This window comes from Protopterus annectens, chromosome 8.part0 (assembly GCF_019279795.1).
Source record: "Protopterus annectens isolate FY-2018-M chromosome 8.part0, PAN1.0, whole genome shotgun sequence".
NCBI classification, from domain to species: domain Eukaryota; kingdom Metazoa; phylum Chordata; order Ceratodontiformes; family Protopteridae; genus Protopterus; species Protopterus annectens.
Window position 1 is genome coordinate 1,877,113,659 of NC_056741.1, and position 21,530 is coordinate 1,877,135,188.

Consider the following 21,530-nt stretch of genomic DNA (forward strand, 5'->3'; position numbering starts at 1 on the left):
GTACTCCAAATGACAAACCTTTTCCATTTTCCAGCATAGTTCCTTCTTGTTGAAGGTCTGGGTCCTTCAAGAATAATGTCTTTAACTCTTTGGGAAAGTTCTGGATTAGCTGCTGCTATGTGATGTTCCATGCAGTCAGTTGCAGCGTTTTTAGGTTTGGATGTATGATGCTGTAGTTGTTCTGAGTTAACATCAAAGGCATCAGGGGTATTGGCCACATATTGTTCCGAGACATGCTCTTCAGTAGTGGGTACCAGTGTTGTCTTGGCCAGTTTGGAGCTATCAGGATTATCCTTGGATGTTCTTCCTTGATTTTTAGTAGTACCTTGTGTATCAAAGGAAGAGGTGGGAATGCATATGCTGTTAGGCCTTTCCAGTTGAAGGAGAGTGAGTCCACTTTCCATGCTAGTGGGTGGAATGTCCTTGTGCAGAATTTTTTGAGCTGGTGATTGAGAAATGATGCGAATAGGTCTATCTGTGGCATTCCCCATTTCTTCGAGATGGTCTTGAAGATGTCCGGGTGCAGCTTCCATTCGTGGGCATCCAAAGTGGTTCTGCTTAATATGTCTGCTAGAGTATTGTCTTTCCCCGGTACAAATATTGCCTGTAACTGAATGTTGTAGCTGAGTGCCAGGGTCCACAGCTCCAAGGTCATTCTGCATAGGGGGTATGAATGAGTGCCTCCCTGTTTGTTGATGTACCACATGACTGTGGTGTTGTCTGTCCTTATCATCAACTGGCCCTCTTTGAGAAATGGTTTGAACTTTTGGATTGCCAGTTTTACTGCCAGCATTTCTTTTAGATTGATGTGCAGGTGAAGTTGATCCTGTGTCCACAATCCTGCATTTGTCCAGCATGTGGGCCCCATCCTAGGTCTGAAGCGTCTGTTGTGATGGTCTGGCTTGGTTGACATCTGCGAAAGGGTAGGCCTGGGTTTGACTGGCATGCCTGAGCCCACCATAGGAACTCCTGTTTTAAGCATGGAATTAGTGGGATTTCTGTTTCTAGACTGTGTCTGTGTTGGGACCATAAATTCTTTAGGTACCACTGTAGTTTCCTCATATGTAGTCTGGCAAATGGGACCAAGATTATGCATGATGCCATGAAGCCCAAGGCCTGCAGAACTTTTCTTGCTGTTAACTTGTTCAGTTTTGTTAGTGCCAAGAAGTAAAGAGGAAGTTCTTTTGTTTTCTGTAGTCAGGAATGCCATTTGTTGTACTGTGTCCAATTCAGCCCAAGAATGTCCTTGTTTGGGATGGTATCAGCCTTGACTTTTGTAAATTGACTGTGTATCCCAGTCCTTGTAGCAAGTAAATGACCCTTTGTAAATCTGTTGTCAGCTTGCTTTTGTTGTCCCTAGCAGGCAGTCGTCCAGGTATGGGTAAATTTGAATTCCCTGTAGTCTGCAATGGCGATTACTGATGCCAGGCATTTTGTGAATACTCTGGGCAGTAGATAAGCCAAAGGGCAATGCTGAGAATTGATAGTGCTCTGATCCTGCAAGAAATCTGAGGTATCTTCTGCAGATTGGTCGAATGGGGACGTGCAGGTATGCCTCCTTGAGATCTAGAGTTACCAGCCAAGTCTCCTTGCCCAGCATGGGAAGAAGTTGCTGTAGGGTCAGCATTTTGAATTTTGGGACAATGATGTATGTATTTAAGGTGGACAGGTCGAGAATTGGTCTCCAACTTTTTTCCTTTCTTGGAACTAGGAATAGTCTGGAGTAGAACCCTTTCCTTGTTCTGCTGTTGGCACTCTTTCCACAGCTCTCATGTTTGCTAACTCCGTTATCTGGCGTAGAGCCTCTGTTTTTTGATTTGGAGGTAGATTTGGCATTCCTCTTTTGACTGGTAAAGTGTGGAAGTGAAACCGGTAACCTTGATCTATGGTTTGTAAAATCCACTTGTCTTTTGTTATGTAGTGCCAGTTCTTTGAAAATAAGGTTAACTTCCGCCTAGAGGAGCTGCTATTTGTTCCCTGGTAGGCGGATTTAGGATTAAGTCACTGTGGTTGTGCTGATGTAGTGGCAGTGGCTGTGTCTGTGCCTCTGTTGTTACCTTGCCACTGTAGTCCTCTGTAGGCAACTCCTCTGGATTGGTTTCTGCCTCTGGGCGCCTATTCCTGCCCTTTGAAATTTTGTGGAGTCAGGAAAGGACCAATTTTGGCAGGCCAGTTCCTGCTAAACCTTGGGGTTGAACCTGCAAGAAATCTTTAACAGTTTGAACAGATTTTGCCTTTTCTTCCATTTTCTTCATAACCTGCTGGGCAGGTGTACCAAACAAACTTGTCTTGTCCATAGGAGCATCCAGCAACTTAGCTTTAACATGATCCGGTAAAGCTTGTTCCTTTAGCCATGCATGCCTTCTTATCACTGTGCCTGTCATGGCTGATCTAAATGAAGCCTCCAGTGCATCATAGCCACATTTTAAGGAATGGTTGCTAACCTGTTGTATGTTATTTACCATCTCTAATACATATTTCTTATCAAGAGATTCATCAGTGGTTAGTTGTATTGTATCATGTGAAATTGACAGTTTAAAGCTCTAGCTGAGAGAGTAGCTGAAGTGTAGACCTTTTTACCCCATCTGTCTAGTGACCTTGCTTCCCTTTCAGAAGGAATAGGGTTTTAGCTGTGGTCGCGGCTACTGCCTTGGGACCCTGGGATATAGTTTCTGGGTCTGCAAGTGGGGCCTTGTAAAGGTGGTGATGAGTATCTGGCACCCTGTAAAATCTGTCTGGTTTGGCAGGGGCTGGGGGTAAAGAATCTGGAGCGGAGCAAACATCATTGAAAGCATCATCCACCACAGAGAGAACAGGAGGTATAGCTAAGGGCCTGTGCTGTGGGAGGTGCAGAAAAGTCCTAAGTCTTTTCTGGAGTCTGAAAAATCCTGTTGCTGCCATTGGAACTGTTCTCGCATGGCATGCAAGGTTTCCCCAAAGGAGAATTCTTCTGGTGGGGAAGCAGCTGGAATGGATTCTTCAGCATCAGAATCTTCAAAATTGGAGAAGGAGCCTCAGGCTGGTCAGTTATGTCTGATTCAGCAGCAGAATCATCAGAAGACACTGGCTCAGGGGCTCTGCCCTAAGTCTCTTCTCTGGGGCTGAGAGGCCCTGTCTGGGTGAGATTGAGATCCTCTAATTAAAGAAATTAAATCTTCTGCCAAAGAAAGCATTTGAGAACTAGAAGGGGGCCTGGATGTGGGAGTTTAACAGGCACTGATTTAGTAGTCTTGGCTGCTTTAGCCCTGGCGAAGGCCTTAATGGACATAGCAGCTGGAGGCCTAGCAGCACCACGTGCTGGGGTAGAGACATCCAAGGGGATGGTGTCTGATAAGTCAACCACCGTAGTGGGTAAAATTTCTGAGGTCGATTCAAGAGTTGTAGCAGGGGCCTCAGTTGTAGAATAGGTTCAGCTGTACTTTGAGCAGTTTTCGGTTTCAGCGAAACCGAGACAGTCGTTTGCTTTACCGTGGTTTCGGCCGAAACCAGCGGACCATGATGTCGGTCTTTATCTTTGCGTTTTTGGGGGTAGTCGGAGGATCCGGCGGCATAATGTCGCAAAATCAGAACCGAAAAACTGTTCTGCAAACTCCGACCGGCCTAAGCGTTGTCGGTTGAAAGAGCACAGGCCGAACAGGCTGCTACGTCGTGGGCTGGGCCTAAACAAGGCAGACAGTAAGAGTGGAAATCTTTATGAGGTATTTGTTTCCCACAGGTTAAACAATTGTTAACTTTTCTGACATCGGCTGAGGCAAGAAAGAGTCCCCAGCGGGTACTTAGCTTTAGAAGTCTTGGTAGTATTCGGTAGAAGTAATCTCTGGATCCGACCGACCGGCACTTGCGAACAGCTTCTGCTTCGGGCACCACGCGGCAAGAAAGACTGGGGAAAATGGCGTCGGCTGATGCTTTTATACCCGAAGACCAACAGAGATGACGTCGGGTGGAGTGCGACATCAGCCGAAGCCGGACCCGGACTTTGGAATCCGGCCGACTGCAGGGCTGCCTGACGACAGGACAACCCACTTGTTATGACTGCAGATGCATCCGTGAAGGACATCCAGGACTGCAACAATGAATGCACTCGAACATCTACATTTATGGTAAGTGTACACAACTGTACTATGTTCTTCATGTTTCACTGTTGCAGTCATCACACTTGCGTAGATTCCCAAAGCTGAAGAAGGGTGGAGGCAGTCAAGAAGAATTGGGGCTTGCTAGTATGCCTTGCAGGACTGCTGTTGCAAAACCCGCCCTGGATTTGGAAAAGATAGGCAGGTGGTAATGCTTGGTGAAGGTGTGTACAGAACTCCAGGTGGCAGCTTCCAGGATGTCCCTGGTAGGGACTCCCCTGAAAAATGCTGTAGAGGTAGAAGTTGCCCTAGTGGAATGTGCTCTGACCCCCGGAGGGGTTGGTTTCCCATGGTGCTTGCAGCAGAAATGGATGCAGTGTGCTATCCATTTGGAAATTAATTGTTTAGAAATGGCCTTGCCCTCTGCCCCTGGTGCAAAGCTGACTAGTAACTGTTCAGATTTCCTGAAGTGCTTAGTCCTATCAAGGTAGAATCTGAGCTGTCTGTGCACGTCCAAGAAGTGCAGGATTCTTTCCCGTTTATTTTGAGGATTAGGGAAGAAGGTTGGCAAATGGATAGATTGGTTGAGAGCCACACTGGATACCACTTTAGGCATAAAGGAAGGGTTAGTCCTGAGGGGAACCCTGTCAGCATGGAAAATAATGAAGGGTTCCACAGCCATGAGTGCTTGTAGCTCAGACACTATTCTAGCTGAAGTGATGGCCAGAAGCAAGGCTGTTTTCCAAGACAGGAATTATAACTCTGCTGATGCTGCAGGCTCAAGGGGGGGGGTCGTGAGCTTTCCAGTACAAAGTTAAGGTCCCAAGCACAGGTGGGTGCTCTCCATGGCGGCAAGTTGTTTGCCCCTCTCAGGAATTGTTTAATAAGAGGGTGAGAGAAGAGAGGTGGCTCAGTGTTGTAATGAGCTGAAATGGCAGAGGCATGTATCTTAAATGGAGGAAAAGGAAAGGCCTCTGTGGAGTAGATCTGCTAAGTAATCCAGGATAAGAGGCAGGGAGGAGAGATTTCTGTCTTCTCCTTTAGACTGAATCCAGGAGCAGTACCTTTTCCACTTATCAGCATAGGACTTCCTTGTACTGGGTCTTCTGGCTTCAAGAATGATGTCCAACACCTGCCTGCTTAGGCTGTTTACTGGGGGAGAATTCAGAGAATAAGCCAGGCTGCAATATTTAGGGTTTGCAGTTGTGGATGCAAGATCTGTTCCCCATGCTGAGGTAGCAGGGTTGGGTTCTGGTGTAGGTGCCAGGGTGGCACCAGTGACAGGCTGCGTAGGAGTGGGTACCAGTGCTAACGTGGCCAGTCTGGGGCAATCAGAACTGTCCTTGGTCTGTCCTGTCTTATCTTGAGCAATACTTCTGAGAGAAAGGTCAGAGGGGGAACGGCATAGATTGAGAGATTTACCCACTGGAAGGATAGGGCATCCACTTTCCAGGCCCTGCTGTGAGGAGTCCCAGTGCAGAATTTGCTGAGCTGGTGATTGCAGGGGGAGGCAAACAGATCCACCTCTGGGATTCCTCATTTCTGAACCAGAAGGTTGAAGGTGCTGGGCTCTAATTGCCACTCGTGTGGGTCTAGGAGACTTCTGCTCAAGTCTGCCAGTAAATTTTGTTTACCTGGCAGGAATTGAGCTTGCAGATGGACCTGCATGTCCAAGGCAGTGTTCCACAGGGCCATGGCTAGTCTGCAAAGTGGGTTCCCCCTGTTTGTCAATGTACCACATAACTGTGGTGTTTGTCTGTTTTTATTAGCAGGTGTCCTGGTGAGAGCAGGGATCTGAAAGCTGTCAGAGTGTGCTGCACAGCTAGCATCTCTTTTTGGTTGATGTGCAAATGAATTTGATTTGGGCTCCAGTGTCCCTGAATGCACTTGCTTTCCATGTGTGCCCCCAGGCATAGTCTGATGAGTCTGTGGCTCGGGTCTGCGTGGAGTGGGGTTGAGTAAAGGGCAGTCCTTTGCTGTGGTTGCATGCTGCTGCCCACCAAAGAAACTCTGCCCTTAGACAGGGTATGACAGAAATGATGGTTTCCAGGTCCTGAGAATGTTGGCACCAAAGACTTAAGTACAATTGAAGTTTCCTCATATGCAATCTGGCATATGGAATTAGTAGGATACATGAGGCCATGAACCCCAGAGCCTGATGTATTTCCCTTGTGGATAGCTGGGTTCTGGTGGCCATTTGAGTAAAATAGTCTGTCAGATAGGCTTGTTTTTCTGGAGTGAGGGATGCCATCTGGGATGCTGTGTCCAAGCTTGCTCCCAGGAATACAATCTTTTGACTGAGGACAAGTTTTGATTTCTTCTCGTTGATGGTGTACCCCAGGGAGGTTAGAAGGTTTTTTACAAATGTCAGGTGCTGCAACAGCATTTCTTGACTGTCTGCCTGAATCAGGCAGTCGTCAAAGTATGGGTAAATTTGAATATTTCTCTGTCTGCAGTAACAATGGCTGGAGCCAGGCATTTTGTGAATACTCTGGGAGCAGTGGATAAGCCAAAGGGAAGTGCAGAGAACTGATAATGCATAGATCCTGCCCTGAAGCATAGATATTTCTTGCATGAGTCCCTTATAGGGATGTGTAAATAGGCTTCTTTTAAGTCTAGGGTGACTAACCAGGCATCCTTGGCTAGCATAGGTAGAAGCTGCTGCTGCAGGGTGAGCATTTTGAATTTTGGTACCACCAGGAAGGTGTTGAGAATTGAAAGATCTAGGATTGGGCACCAAGTGCCCTCTTTTCTTGGTACCAGGAAGAGCCTGGAGTAGAATCCTTGACCTCTCTGTTCTCCAGGAACAGGCTGAATTGCCTTTATGGAGAGCAGGGATTGAACTTGGTTTTGTGCCTCTGCCCACTGCTTTGGAGGAAGGTCTGGGAACCCTTTTGGGGTTGGCAGTGAGTGGAAGTAAAATTTGTACTCCTGGGATACAATGTTGAGGACTCATTGGTCTTTGTTGATGGGAATCCAATTTTTTGCATGAAGGGCAAGTGTTCCTCCTAGGGGCACAAGCAGTTGGGCAGAGGTGGGGAGTGGAGTTAAGTCATTGGGAATTCTTTCCGTAAGGGGGTGGCTTAGCACTCCCTGCTTTGGAGGTGGAGGCACTCCATTGCTTAGACCTCTGCATACCCTGAGACTGTAGTCTGGGTGGGTCTGTTACCCCTGGGTCTAGTTTGAGATGGTCTTGATGGGGCTGGAAAGGACCACTGTTTTGAGTGGCAATGCCTACTGAATCCAGGAGGCTGTACTTGCAATAATTCTTTAAATGTCTGCATAGATTTAGCTTTTTCTTCCATCTTTTTAAGAACCTCTTCTGTTTTGGTGCCAGAGTGTCCTTGTGCAAAGGAGCGTCTAATAACTTTGATTTGACATGGTCTGGCAAGGTCTGTTCCTTAAGCCAAGCATGTCTTCTCAGTACAGTACCAGTGACTGCTGCCCTGCAAGAGGCTTCTAGGGTGTCAAAACCACATTGCAATGTATGCTTGCTGACTTGGCTTGCAGAATGCATAAGCTCTTGCAATTCTTTATTTTCTGCACAGTCTGTAAAGGTTGCTATTTTTTGCTTAATAAGCACTATAATATGTTCTTGTTACTTCAGCAAGTGAAACTGACAATTCAGAGCCCTAATGGCAAGAGTTGCAGAGGTATATACTTTCTTACCCCATCTGTCCAAAGCTCTGAAATCTCTGTCCGAAGGGGTGGGATTCTTAGCTGTAACAGCTTTGATACCTTTAGGCCCCTGGGAAATGGTCTCTGGATCAGCAGTGCGATTTTCGAAAAGGAATCTGTGAGAATCAGGTACTCTGTAGTACCTATCTGGTTTCCTAGGAGCAGGGGGTAAATTATCTGGAGCAAGGCTGGATTCCATGAAGACATAATCAACAACTTCCAGGACTGGGGGTATTACTAAGGCCTATGTTGTGGCAAATCTAGAAATTCTCTGAGTCTCGTTTTGGACTGAGGATAGTCTTGGCATTCCCAATGGAAATGCTCTCAAAGTATGTAAGGTTTCACCAAAAGAAAGGTCCTCTGGAGGAGAGGCAGAGGGAATGGATTCCTCTGCATCAGAATCCTCATAAGCAGATAAGAGCATGTCTTCATAATCAGATACCTCAGTCTCGTCGGACTCTGTCTGTTGAAGCTACAGAGGACAGTTCGCTTTTTCTCTTAGCAGGGGAAGGCTGGCTTCCCCTTATCAGCATAATAAGGTCTTCTGCCATTTTAAGCATTTGATGTTGTGGCAAGGAAGCAGGTGCATGCACTTTGGTCGTCTGTTTTCTAGGCGTAGTGCGTACTCTTGGCCTTAGAAACTCAGTAGTTCTAGTTAGAGCTGAAGATGCGAAAGAGGTAGTTGGTTTGTGTCTAACATCAGTAGTGTGAAGACTTCCTCAGAAGGTGGTACCTGCACAGCGGCTCTGGACTCATCTAAGGTAGAGACATCCACAGGTGCCATAGTCGAGAAGAGTCTCGCGGCATACCGGACTCCGAATGGGTCTCAGTAGAGGTCTGCGAATCCACAGAAGCGGGCATCAGGTGCTGCGAAAGCATCTTACTGAGTACTGGCGAACTGGCAACTAGCTTAACGGAAGCGTCATCGGCAGTTTTGAACCTGTGCGGTCTGTCTCTGTCTTTATCCTTATGTTTTTTTCGGAATATCGGTAGTTGGATGGCTTACCAAAGCCATTTCTGAATACGGAGATTGAGAATGAAAGCATTTAGCGACAATAAGGGCCCAATGACGAATGGCTCGATTGTTGAACAAGGCACAAAACTGACAGCGAGGTACATCGTGGTCCGGGCCTAAACAGGTGACGCAGTAAGAATGAAAATCTCAGTGTGGTATTTACTTTCCACAGACAAGACAATTGTTAACTTCTTCTGACATCGGTTAGAGCAAGAAAAAAGGATCCCCAATGGGGTAATCAGCTTTAGAAGACTTCAGGGTGATTCAATTCATAAACGAAAATCTCAGATAGCGGCTGACCGGCACTCATGCGAACTGCTTCTGTTTCAGGCTACGCAGCAAGAAAGACTGATGTAATGGCGTTGGCTGCCAGTTTTTAAACCCCTGACTACCTAATGTCAGTCCTAGAGCAACAACAACCGATGCAGAAATGCTAACACTCTGGTATTCGGGCTGACTGTGGGCTACCTGCAGGCAGATAACCCAAGTGTGATGACTGCAACAGTGAAACACGAAGAACATCAACAAGATAAAAATGCACATCAAACTTTGTTTTCCACCATTGACAGCTATTACGACTGGGTCTTATGCTCACGCAGAGAGAAAACACACGGCAGAGCAATACTAGAAGTATTTTTAACAGCTTTAAAAGCTATTGAGATGCATCATGCTGTCCATCACACAAAAAAGAAACAAATGTGCATCTGCATGAAATATCCAGAGTTTACAGGCAATACACTGACTGGAAGGAAACATTTCTTCTGTATGCTGTGTATCAGTATAAGTCTGTTACACATATCAAACTCTCAAAAGTGTAGAACACTTTGTGCACCTACATTTCTTCTTCTCTCTGTAAGCTGTAGGATGAGGAAAGTGCAGCTGACTGTACTACAAAGAATTAAAAGAATTATGACTGGGTCTTTTATCATAACTATCTGTTAATGTGCTCTTGAAATGGATTCAAGAAATTCTCAAACACATTAATTGTGCTATGACCTGTGAGCTGCACAACATCTCTGTGTAATTTACTGTCACAATGTGGAAACAGATACTTTTATCTTGTAATATCAAAACTCAATAGCAACAAAAACATAAGTAGGCAGTTACAATATGCTATGTTCTAAAGACAAGGCTAGAAGTTGTAATACGTTACACTATGTAGCTAGAGCAACCAAGGACCATGAAAAAAAAACACTACCACTGTTTTCAACTTTAAAATAAATTATATACATTTTTAATTCAGTCTAAATTTTGTGAAAAAAAAATGAAAACCATGTCCATTACTTGCCTGACTGCAATGCAGGAATAACATGATGACTTCTACTATTGAATATTCTCACATTGTCCGGATCTCCTGGTATTCCGTGAACTGTCTTTGACTCTCCTGGAATTCTGTGCACAGCCTTCTTTCTCTTCTTCTGTAAATAATAGGAAACTGTGATCATATTCCACTTTATAAACCTACACACTACACAAGAACAACAAATCATCCAGATAAAATGCCACATTCTTAAAACCTTTCAAAAGTCAAGCTATTTATACACTTGGCAGGACAAACAGCAACATTTTTATATATTCCCGTGCAACATGTTGATTTATGACACGGTTAACTTTACAGAAGGCCCCAGTATGGATAATCACTGAATAAACTACTAAGCGGATCTTCTCAAAGCAGCTAGTGTAGAGGGTTAAGGTTAAGAACTGCTAACAAGTTTCATCCTGTATTCTGGGTTTGATTCCTTCAGTCTACATCTGTCTACTGTGTCACTCTGAGCAAGTCACTTAAGCAACTGCTTCTGTATCCAATGAAAATAGGTCTCATCCCAGATGAACAACCTGGTTAACAAAACAAACAAGCAAATAAACAAAAATGGCACTCAGTATGACCAGGCTCACTCATCTGTGGTAAAAGAGACTACTGTGGGAAAAAAGTCAAAATGGCTGCCCCCTGTAAACTTGGTCTCTGCTACTCACATCCACTGCAACATTAACATCAGATGCAAAGTGAAATAATATGTCTATGGCCTTTATCAGACTTTACTCCAATTCCTTCTTCATTTGCAGTGTCAATGTTCTACCTAGGCTCCATATCATGGGGTTGTTTACCCACAATCTGTCCCTTGTTATGAAGAGGTTTATCAAGTCAGATACTGCAACAAAATGGCACACTTCCATCTTGTCAACTCTATATGGGGGCCGGCTGAAAGTTTGAGGACTGCAATTTGAGATATTAAACTTCAAATTTAACTAGGAGATTGTAGTATCTTGGGATATTCTTGTCAGGGGTTCTAAGGACAAAAACCTTAGAAGTTTAAATAATTTTGAAATTGTCTGTTATATCTGAATTATAGTCTATTTTTCAAAGCATGAAAACTCTCATTATTGAATCTTGCATGTCTGACAGGGAGCCCTGACTGCATATGGCAGAAGTCAGTTCCCTAAGATGCAATACTGCATCCAGCTTTTTGGGCAGCAAGGTGGCTTAGCGGTTAAGATGTCTGCCACATCATTTTGGGTTTGAGGATTAATCTCACCTTGCAGTCACTATGTGCAGTCTTCAGTAATTAAGCTAGCCCTTCCCCAAAATATTACTGCTGAAGGGCTACTGTAAACTTTCGACCAGTGATGATCTTGACAATGGTGGTAGGTAGCTACCAGACTACACAGTTAGCTACTGTTTGACTTAACTTACGGATTTGCTTTGGTTTTTCCTTCTGTGCTGTCATGGATTTCTAGTGGAGTGTGGTCGAATTTGGATGGTATTGGCACTATATTTTTATCTGTGCCTATGCAGAGAAGGGAAAGGAGGGAGATTGGTGGAGAGATTAGGAATTGGTTGTTGTTTCAAATTTCTTTTGGAGTTAGCAGAATTGGCTGTAGCAGATTTAGAAGGGGACAGATGGTCTGGACAAAAGGACAGTCCATCTTGTGATCAGGAATGGAGAGATTTGTCTGCTAATTCACTCCTAAGAGTCTGCTTTCTTAAATGCGTGTTTTTTACATACTCAAATTCTGCAGCCCCTTGCGGAGTCTTAATAAACATCTTCAGTCTGGGCCCTGTATGATTCTGCCTTAACAGTGCTTATGGTCCATGGTAATAAAAAACAAAACAGTTATAATTCATGTAGTCTGTAGCACTACCGAATGAGTTGTGTGTTTCATCTTGTAAAAAAATAAATACTTAAAACCAGGATAGTTAGAATACCAGCTCAGCATTTATTAAAAAAAAAAAAAAAAAAAAAAAAAATGTAATCAGTACCCTCACTTCACATACAGCAATAACCATACAACAGCTTAAAACATATGAGCTGCAAAAGTGCTGCTCCAAGCCTATAATTTATACATGGCATTCTATTTGCCCAGAGTAACGTTGACAAAGCACTGACAGTTTAATAATCAAAATAGCAAAATATACCAACAGAAACACAAACTTACAGGGGGAGGGCACTGTACACTACGGAAGTAATGCAGTTTACCTGCCCCCACCATTAGCTGGGGTTTATGCCATTTAAAATGCTTACATTGTCGGGATGCCAGTGAAAGCACAAAGCACCCTCCCAGCTGCCTGACTTACTTCTCAGACAGCTATCACCTTGGCTCTGGGTGAAATCTCCAGGGAAGATGAATGAATAGGCATTGTCTGACCATGGGAGGCTTGCTAGGTGGGCAGGCATGGGTCAAACGTAGCTGAGAAAAAAATATAGCTTTGTAGGATTTGGTTGTACTCCGCGGTTCTTTACTGACCATTTTGAGAACAATTTTAGCATGCTAAAAATTTATTTATAGTCAAGTTCTACCAGAGGTTTCTAAATTTGGCATTATGTTTGTGCTGACGAGGGTTAACAACTTTAGCACAAGAGTAGACATGAGAGCAAAAACTAAGGTTGCATGCTACAGAGCATGTTATATGACCACTGAAGGGATGAAAACTACTGAACTCTCTGAAATCATTATCCGGATCAAGGAAACCATCTCAAATCATTATCCAGGCCAAGGAAACCATCTCAAATCATTATCCAGGCCAAGGAAACCATCTCAAATCATTATCCAGGCCAAGGAAACTGTCTCAAATCATTATCCAGGCCAAGGAAACTGTCTCAAATCATTATCCAGGCCAAGGAAACGGTCTCAAATCATTATCCAGGCCAAGGAAACTGGCCTTGGAGAGGTCTCTAAAAGTTGTGTTGGATGCTAAACTGAACTGAAATCATATGGTGGGGTGATCTGCTTTGACAAGGAAGAGTTTGACAAGTGGAGAGCAGACAGGTGCTGTGTTGGTTTAGAGAAAATCAGAGTATGCAAAGCAAACCAGCTGTAAACACAACTACCAAGGAGTCCCAAGCAAATTCAAACAAGAACAATTTAATCGAACTGAGTGCTTTCATCTAGTGTTACAAAGACTTTATCAGAGTTAGTTTAACAGGTGAAACGAGCTCAATATATACAATGCTATTAATTAGTCATATGACCACACACAAAACCATAAAACTAATTAAAACAAGTTTTAAACTAACCCCCCCCCCCAAGAAAAAACATTTAAAATAAAACTAAACCCTACAAAAATACAATTCCTATCATATTATACACTTTAAAACTTAAACATCATATTAAACTAAATAGGATTTCAACCTTAAAATACTAGAAACTGACACCTGGTCATTGAGTCCGGGGAATTTACAAGCATCCAACTTAAGTTGCCAAAATAATTCTTTGGCCTCTAATAAATCTTCCCACAGACTCCCCCCCACCCCCCCGGGATTAACCACCACACAATCATGACCAAAAAACTGAAAATTATGATCAGGATTGCCAACAATGTGTTTTCCAAGGGAATTATTTAAGTGGTTTTCCCTTATACTTAAACTGTGTTCGTAGATTCGTTCCCTAACTTTTCTTTTGGTTTTACCTATGTAAAAACATAAGTACTTTAAACATTTAGCAAGATAAACTACCCCTAAAGTGTTACAGTTACAAGGGAAAGTACTTCCAATAGTGTTCCCATTAACAATGATCTTACCCGCCACTAACATATACTTACATTGCCCACAACTTGTTGTACCAAATTTCCTAGAAAACTTCATTTTCCAGAGGTTGTCACCACTCTCTAGGAGATCTTTCAAAGTGTTACCCTTCTTGTACACCACTAATGGTCTATCACCTATTTTATCTAATATCCCATTAAAACAAGAAAAGACTCCCCAGTTCTTATCTAATATACTTCTAATATGGGTGTCTTCTGCATAATATTGTATCACCAAACTAGAGGGATACTGTTTATCACCCTTTTTCCTTTTACTAAAAATCTCTAACATTCAAAACCTGGGATTTAACCAAAGGGCAAAGACAGCCATCCTTTCTTTCCTGCTCAATACCCAACCTTACCTTTGACACCAAACTGTTAGGGTAACCCCTGTTTTCAAACATTTTCCCCAACGTCTCGCATTCATCCCAAAACATGTCATCATTGGTTACCATCCTTGCCACCCTTATAAATTGTCCCCTTCAGAGTATGTTGGTGCCTCTAGCTAGGGAAGAGTACTATTTGAGTGAGGGAGTTTACAGTGATAAATCACGGAAGTGGAGGGAGATATGGCATAAAGGTTAAGGTCTTAACCTCACAGATGCAAGATACATGGTTTTATTCTAAACTCTGGTTATTTGCTAGACTTTTAATAATCTGCAGACTGATAGCCTAGTATTTACCTATGACGAGCTGTGAGCTGGCATAATTTTAAGGTGTTTGTACAGGCTTGATTCTCAACTTTTGGGAAACTGGACAGACTTAAAATGGCACGCAAGGGCAGCTAGCCTTGTACTTGCCTATAAAGCACTGGGCATATTTATTTGTAGATAACCAGCAGTACCAGTTTATGGAGGGATAGTTAAGTTTCCTAGAATGCTGGGGATTAGATAAATGGAAAGTGAATCCAGTTTATTAATATATGTTTTGCAATTTTGTGACCATGCAAAATTCAGAACCCTGTCCACGATGAACAGAAGCTCTTGTTTAGAGATTCTAGGTCACTGTCTTGGTTGATCAGTCTAGAGGTGATGGCTTTCGGATAAAAAGACAGACACTGCCACTAGCATTACTGATTTGGGGACCTAAACCAATAAGTAGGGAGAGTCTGTCAATGCAGTGGAATCAGGTTTCAGATATCCATGTTTCTAAAGTAAAGATGGTCTCAGGGGAGGGCATTTTCTTACCTGGTCTCCTAGTGTTGAGCAGCCCTGCACTGATATTTACCAGATTTCAAGTTTGTATTCACTAGACTGGTAGCTTGAATAGGCTGACATTACATAAAAGTGTCACAGTTGGAGAACAGAATATCATAGCCAGTATGCAGAAACGCTGGTGAAACTAGTGCAGGTGATCCATGGCAATTGTTAAGGAGTTTACCTCACAGACAAAAGGTACAGGGTTTGACTGTTATCACTGAAAGCTTTTTGAGTAAGCACTAAATGTTGGTTCCGTGAATGCAGTTCCCTGTTAGGCGGGAATGAGTTTAATAACTCACTGGGGGCAGAGCATCTGTCTGGCCTGGAGAGGGTGGTTTAGGCAGTCCCGGTTTGAATGTAGGCTAATTAATTAGGTAGTTTAAGCCAGTTAAGGGACTGAAGTGCAATGCATTGATGTTCAGCTAATGTGGTAACTTGCAAACTTTGCAGTCTTAATTGTATGATTACTCCTTTTTGGCTAGCTAAGAGGGGTGTAGGTTAGTCAAAATGGATAAGGCTCTCAGAAGACTAGGGAGTAGATAGGTTTGAGCTTATGGACCTATTTGCATGGTCTGATAGAACTAGTTTATTGCTGGTGTTTTGAGCAGTATATTGGGTATACTGATCAAATCTTATTCTGTAATCAGTTGTACCAGTAGTTTTGTATTTTGTACTAGCTCGATTCTAGTATTATCGACTTGATTAATATTTTTAATTTGTAGTAGTTTGGTGGGTTGTAGATGAAAATACCCTTGGCTTAATTTTTTGGATTTAGGAATATTTGATTGGTGCAGTTGTTTTTCACATTTTGTAATGAAATGATGTAGGTCATCTTGGTACTGTTAGAGTCAAGAGGCTGCACATATTGTAGAATCGGTTCCCAAGTGCAAAATAGATAACAGGGGTTGTGGATGGATGGAGCTGCATATCTGATTTAATTGCTGGGAGACAGACTACATGCATTTTATTTATAAGTGTAAAGGGTATTGGTCTTAATAATGAACCTTATGGCTTACCTAAAGTTTTCTGAGGAGATGACAGCCACTAAAGGTGTGTGTATGATGGGCAGAGGAACTAAGGTAACTTTTAAACCAATTCACTGCATTGTTTGTGAGGGCCACTGTATCAAATGCTTTGGATAGATCTGGAAATAATGATGCAACCATTTTACCTTAATTTCATCTTGTATGAACTTAGTTTATAAAAGTTAGAAATGGTGTTTCGGTGCTATGGCCTGGTCTAAATCCATGCTGTGTTGTGGAAAATAATTTTTTTCTGTTAGGCAGCTGATTACTGGTAGGCAAACACATTTTTCAAGTATTTTAAATACAGAGTACAAGATGGTTATAGTTCTGCAGTTTACCCGCTACAGAAATTTGCCGAGTTTTTGTAAAGGAATAACATTGGATTGTTTCCAGAATTTTCAGCAGTAACTTCTTGAAAACAGACATTTATAAATATAAATACTGGGTTTCCAATGGTATATGCAGCTATCCTAAAATATTCTGATGGTAGGCTGTCTGCTGCAAGACAGGTGGGTTCAACTTTTTGAATAAAGTGTTGCGTGTAACACTTTTCTGTCTACATCCTGTTGTTGAGAGAAAGAGCTGTAAAAAGAAGTTATGTACTCACCATAACGTTCCATCTGAGTAGGTAACTTCATTTGTCAGCAACCTGTGGGTTTCGGATCCGATAGGGATCCGAGCCGGCAGCATACCAAGCTAAAGATCCAAGCTCCAAGCTCCACCCCCTTACCCATACTACCCTGCAACCTCCTTCCAATCCTCAGATTGTGTTTGTCACCTGCACAAACAACAAAACAAACTAACAACTTGAAAAGACCTGACTCAGAGACAAAACAAAAATCGAGCATCTAAACCTCAAGTTCAGCTAAATAACTATTCAGGTTAGGGGGAAGGAGGGCGGGACGGTTGCTGACAAATGAAGTTACCTACTCAGATGGAACGTTATGGTGAGTACATAACTTCTTTATCTGAAGTAGTTAACTTCATTTGATCAGCAACCTGTGGGACAGAGTCCCCAGCTACCCGAAATCTTGGGAGGCCTTCAAGGAAGAATATTCCAGAGCACTGCAGAGCCAGCAGCCCTTCCTCTAGACACCAAATCCAGCTTATAATGAGAAATAAAGGTGTGAGAGGACGCCCAGGTAGCCGGTAAACAAATGTCATCCAGGGAAACTCTAGACCAGAATGCAGGAGACGTTGCCATAGAACGTGTAGAATGAGCATGAACTCCCATTGGTTCTGACAAGCCAGATTCTCTATATGCTAAAAGAATACAACTCGAAATCCATCTGGCAAGAGTCACTTTAGAAATCGGTTTCCCTAGAAAAGATTTTGCAAATGTGATGAAAAGTTGGTCAGATTTACGGAAGACAGCCGTCCTGTGTAAATAAAAACGTAACGGTCTGTGAACATCCAGTAAATGAAGTTTACACTCCCCTTTGTTCTGGTAATTGAGGAAAAAAAACAGCAAATTAATGGATTGATTAATGTTCATCTCGGAAGCAACTTTGGGAAGAAAAGAGAGATTAGTCCTGAGAGATATCCTGTCCTTGTGAAATACAAGGTATGGAGGTTTGATAGAAAGAGCCTGAAGCTCCAAGACTCTCCTGGCTGAGGTAATGGCTACCAAAAAGGCAGTCTTCCATGACAAGAACTTCAGATCAACAGAAGCTGGGGTTCAAACGGAGGTGCGACTAATGCCTGAAGAACCAAGGTCAGATCACACGGTGGGGATGAATTTCTAATACGTCGCATCAGAAGAAAGGTACCTTTTAGAAAGGCCTTACAAATTCTGGCAGCAGCGAGAGAACCAAAGTTGCCCCCAATATGGAAATGGGAAATAGCAGCCAGCTGAACCTTTACAGTAGATGAACTGGCCCCCTGCTGAAATATATGAGACAAGAATTCTAGAACGGCTGGAATTGGAGTGGTAAAAGGATCCAAGTTCTTATGTGAAGCCCAAAATGAAAAAAACGTTTCCATTTACTATTGTAAATCTTCCTGGTAGAATGTTTATGCGCAGCCACCAGAACGGACTTGACTAGGGAAGAGATACTGGGAGTCCTGGGAACTGGATCAGCCAAGCTGAGAGCTTGAGCTCATCCAGGTTTGGAGGGGCCATTCCCGAGGGGTGAGAAATCAGATCCGGAATGGGATCCAAGATCCAGAGAGGAGCTATGACATGAGACCGTAGGCAGGGGAACCAGACTTGACGAGGCCAGAATGGGGCTATGAGGATAATCTTGCTCCCCAACCGAAGAGCTTTCTGCAAAAATGTTGTCATCAGCGGAAGTGGTGGATACGCTTAAAGAAGACCGGGCGGCCAAGCATGGACTAGAGCGTCTCTGGGGGCTTCCCCTAAAGAGGGAATTAGAGCGAAAAACTCACTGCACTTCGCGTTGGAAGGCGATGCGAAGAGATCGCAGCAAGGCTAACCCCACTTGAAGATCATCTGTTCCGCTACGGAAGAATTCAGAGACCACTCGTAAGGGGAGAGGATAGTTCTGCTCAATTTGTTCGTCAGAATGTTGGACCGACCCGGACTGTGCGTCACTAACAGGAAGCGGTTGGTAGAGATCGCCCATTCCCAAACTCTCATGGCTTCTCGGCAAAGAAGGTAGGACCTGGTTCCCCCCTGCTTGTTGATATACCAGACCACTGACATATTGTCTGACTGGATTGCAATAGTCCCCGGAGGAAGGAGGGCATGAAGGGCCTGCAACGCTAAAAGGACCACCTTCATCTCCAGTACATTTATATGCAGAACGGTCTCTGTCAGGGTCCACGTGCCTTGGACAGTCCTGCCAGCACAATGCCCCCCCACCCACCCTAGGCAGGAGGCGTCCGTGGTCACTGTGGCCTGGGGTAGGGGCATAACAAAAGGTCCTCCTTCCCGAAGGGCTCTGGATTGGAGCTACCACATGAGGGAGTTCCTGCAAACCCTGCTGAGGGGAATCGGCAAGTCTAGCGGCTGGAGTAGAATGGACCACTGGACTTGCAAAGTCCACTGCAAAACCCTCATGTGCAGACGAGCGTAATGGATCAAATTGCTCACTGCTGCCTTGGACCCCAAAGCTCTCAGGACCAACTCTGCTGGGGGAGCAGGCGACTGAAGAAGGGCTAGTACATGTAGGTTCATGCTGTGAAGCCTGTCTGGCGTTAGGAAAGCCTTGACCTGAAGGGAATATATCCTGGCCCCTATAAAGTCTATAACCTGAACAGGTTGGAGGGACGACTTCTTGACATTTATAGTGATCCCCAACTGGGATGATAAAGGAGGAAGAAGTCTCTGGCTAGAGAGAGTAAATGCCTGTTGAGGAGCCAGTTGTCTAGGTACGGGAAGACCTGTATGCCCTGTAGCCTCAGATGGGCCATTACAACTGCCATGACCTTGGTGAACACCCTGGGGGCTGTGGTGAGACCGAAGGGTAGGACCCTGAACTGGTAATGACTGGCCCCTAGCCGAAAGCGGAGAAACCTCCTGGACCGTCTGTCCATGAGAATATGGTAGTATGCCTCTGAGGTCTATGGAGCACATGCAGTCCTTCTCCTGCAGGGGCAGGATGGATTGGAGCATGACCATCCGGAATTTCTCCTTGGCAACGAAAAGGTTCATTGTTGACAGGTCGAGAATCAGTCTTAAGTCCCCAGTCTTTTTCCCACCAGAAAGAACTTGGAGTAGATGCCTGATCCAGTCTGGTCTGGGGGCATATGCTAGATGGCTCTTTTTTCTAACAGCTTTTCTATTTCCAAAGTTTGTGAGGAATCTCCTTGGGGGACTGTCCGAGGGGGGCTCACCAATGGATTCATGTTCCTCCAGGGAAACTGGCTGGGGCATCAACGACACAGGTTGTCCCTGGGACTGATGATGGAGGACAAACTGAGCTGAGTGGGGGTGGATCCCGAGGAAAGAGTGAGGGATCTCAATCCTCTAGAGAGAACCCTCTCCACAACGTCGAACGCCGATGAGGAACCAGCCTCTCTAAAACAGGTGGCTGGCATCCTCGGATCCAACGAATGGATCGCTGTCAGAGCCGAAGCGCTCAGATCCGAGTGGACAGTGTGCTCCGACCGCAAAGGAGCCGAAGACACGCTCGCCCCCTCGGATCCAATGCCCGGCTCTCTGCTCCGAGAGTTCGAAAAGGGATCCAATAAGCTGGAGGGCATGGCCGGCATCGAGGTAGCAATAATCATCGGCGCCGACTCCCTGACTCCGAGGCTCCTTGGATCCGAAGACTCCGAAACCCGGTAGTGGATCGGAGAAGGAACTATCGAGGCAAACAGTGGAGCTGAACTCCCCCCCGAAGGGGGGGGCAGCAACACTCCCATCTGCAGCTGAGTTTGCAGGAAGCGATGCATCATCCGGTCCATATCTGCCTCAGAGAACTGCGGAGGTGGTGCTGCGGTAGAGTTGTCGCCTCATAGCAAGACACTGTCCCGTTCGATTCTCAGCTAGAGCGTCTTCTGTGTGGAGGCATACGTGAATGGGGCGTGCCTTCGTTGAAGGTTGTGCGTCAGGGCTGGTAACCTGGTACGTAAAAATCCACTACCAATCATTAGTGGACCAGAGCTCCGCTGTGGCGACCCCTAACCGGGAAAAGCCGAAAGACACAAGCAAAGAGGCTACGAGTAGATCTGGAAGAGGCCGCCGAAGCCGGCTGGGAAGGCGGATGCAACAACCTCGAAGGTGGGTGGGCCTCCTCCGGCGAGAAGCGTGGGGAATGGAGCCATGGGGAAGGATGCTTGGTGACCTTTAATGGAGAAGAGAATACCTTAGCTGGGGGGGGGGCGAGGGGTCCAATTTGGTCCACTGTTTGTGGCTTCTCTCGCTCTCTCGTTCTTTCTCTCTCTCCCTTCTCTCTTTCCTGTCCTTTTTTGCCTATCTGTCTCCCTGGGATGAGGTGGGAGGGTGAGTCCCAGCCAGGGGAGGAGGGCCAGATGGCTGGGCAACCGCAGCCGAGGTTGTCGCTACAGAGGAAGAGGAGGAAGAAGCCGATTCCGTGGGTAGAAGACCCGCCAAAATTAGCTTGTTCTTCCTATCTCGCAAGGCCCGGGGGGGTTAAAAGCTGCACAGATCTGGCAGCCTGAGGAAATGTGAGAAACCCCCAAGCAAAGAACGCACTGAGTGTGACCATCCACTGGTGATAGCTTATGGCCCAACTCAGTACATTTAGAAAAGGTAGTTTTCTGACATCCAGCCATACCCTTCACACACACACACACCTAACCGGAAAAGAAGGGCCTCCTACGGAAGAGGGGATAGATTAGATAAGAATAGGACTAATATATCAAAAAATATATAGAAAATACTACTCTCACACAACCACTATATTATCCAAATATTTATGAAATAGTTTAAGAAGATCACTAGAAAAAAGTTAAACTCGCCTGGAGCTCGAAAAATCCCGGGCTTGGCAAAGCCGCGGCAAACGAGATCTGAGGATTGGAAGGAGGTTGCAGGGTAGTATGGGTAAGGGGGTGGAGCTTGGAGCTCAGATCTTTAGCTTGGTATGCTGCCGGCTC

General features: G+C 44.7%; 1 protein-coding gene across 2 annotated transcripts in view; it reads right to left on the reverse strand.

Moving 5' to 3' along the window:
• ZDHHC1 (zinc finger DHHC-type containing 1) overlaps positions 1–21,530 on the reverse strand; it is a 437,426-nt gene that overhangs the window by 46,237 nt on the left and 369,659 nt on the right. Inside the window, exon 12 of one of the 2 annotated variants that reach the window (XM_044081372.1) lies at positions 10,052–10,178. In XM_044081372.1, the coding sequence (XP_043937307.1) occupies positions 10,052–10,178 (127 nt within the window). Of the gene's footprint in view, positions 1–10,051; positions 10,182–21,530 lie in introns of both variants that reach the window. The other variant, XM_044081370.1, reaches the window with a different exon arrangement.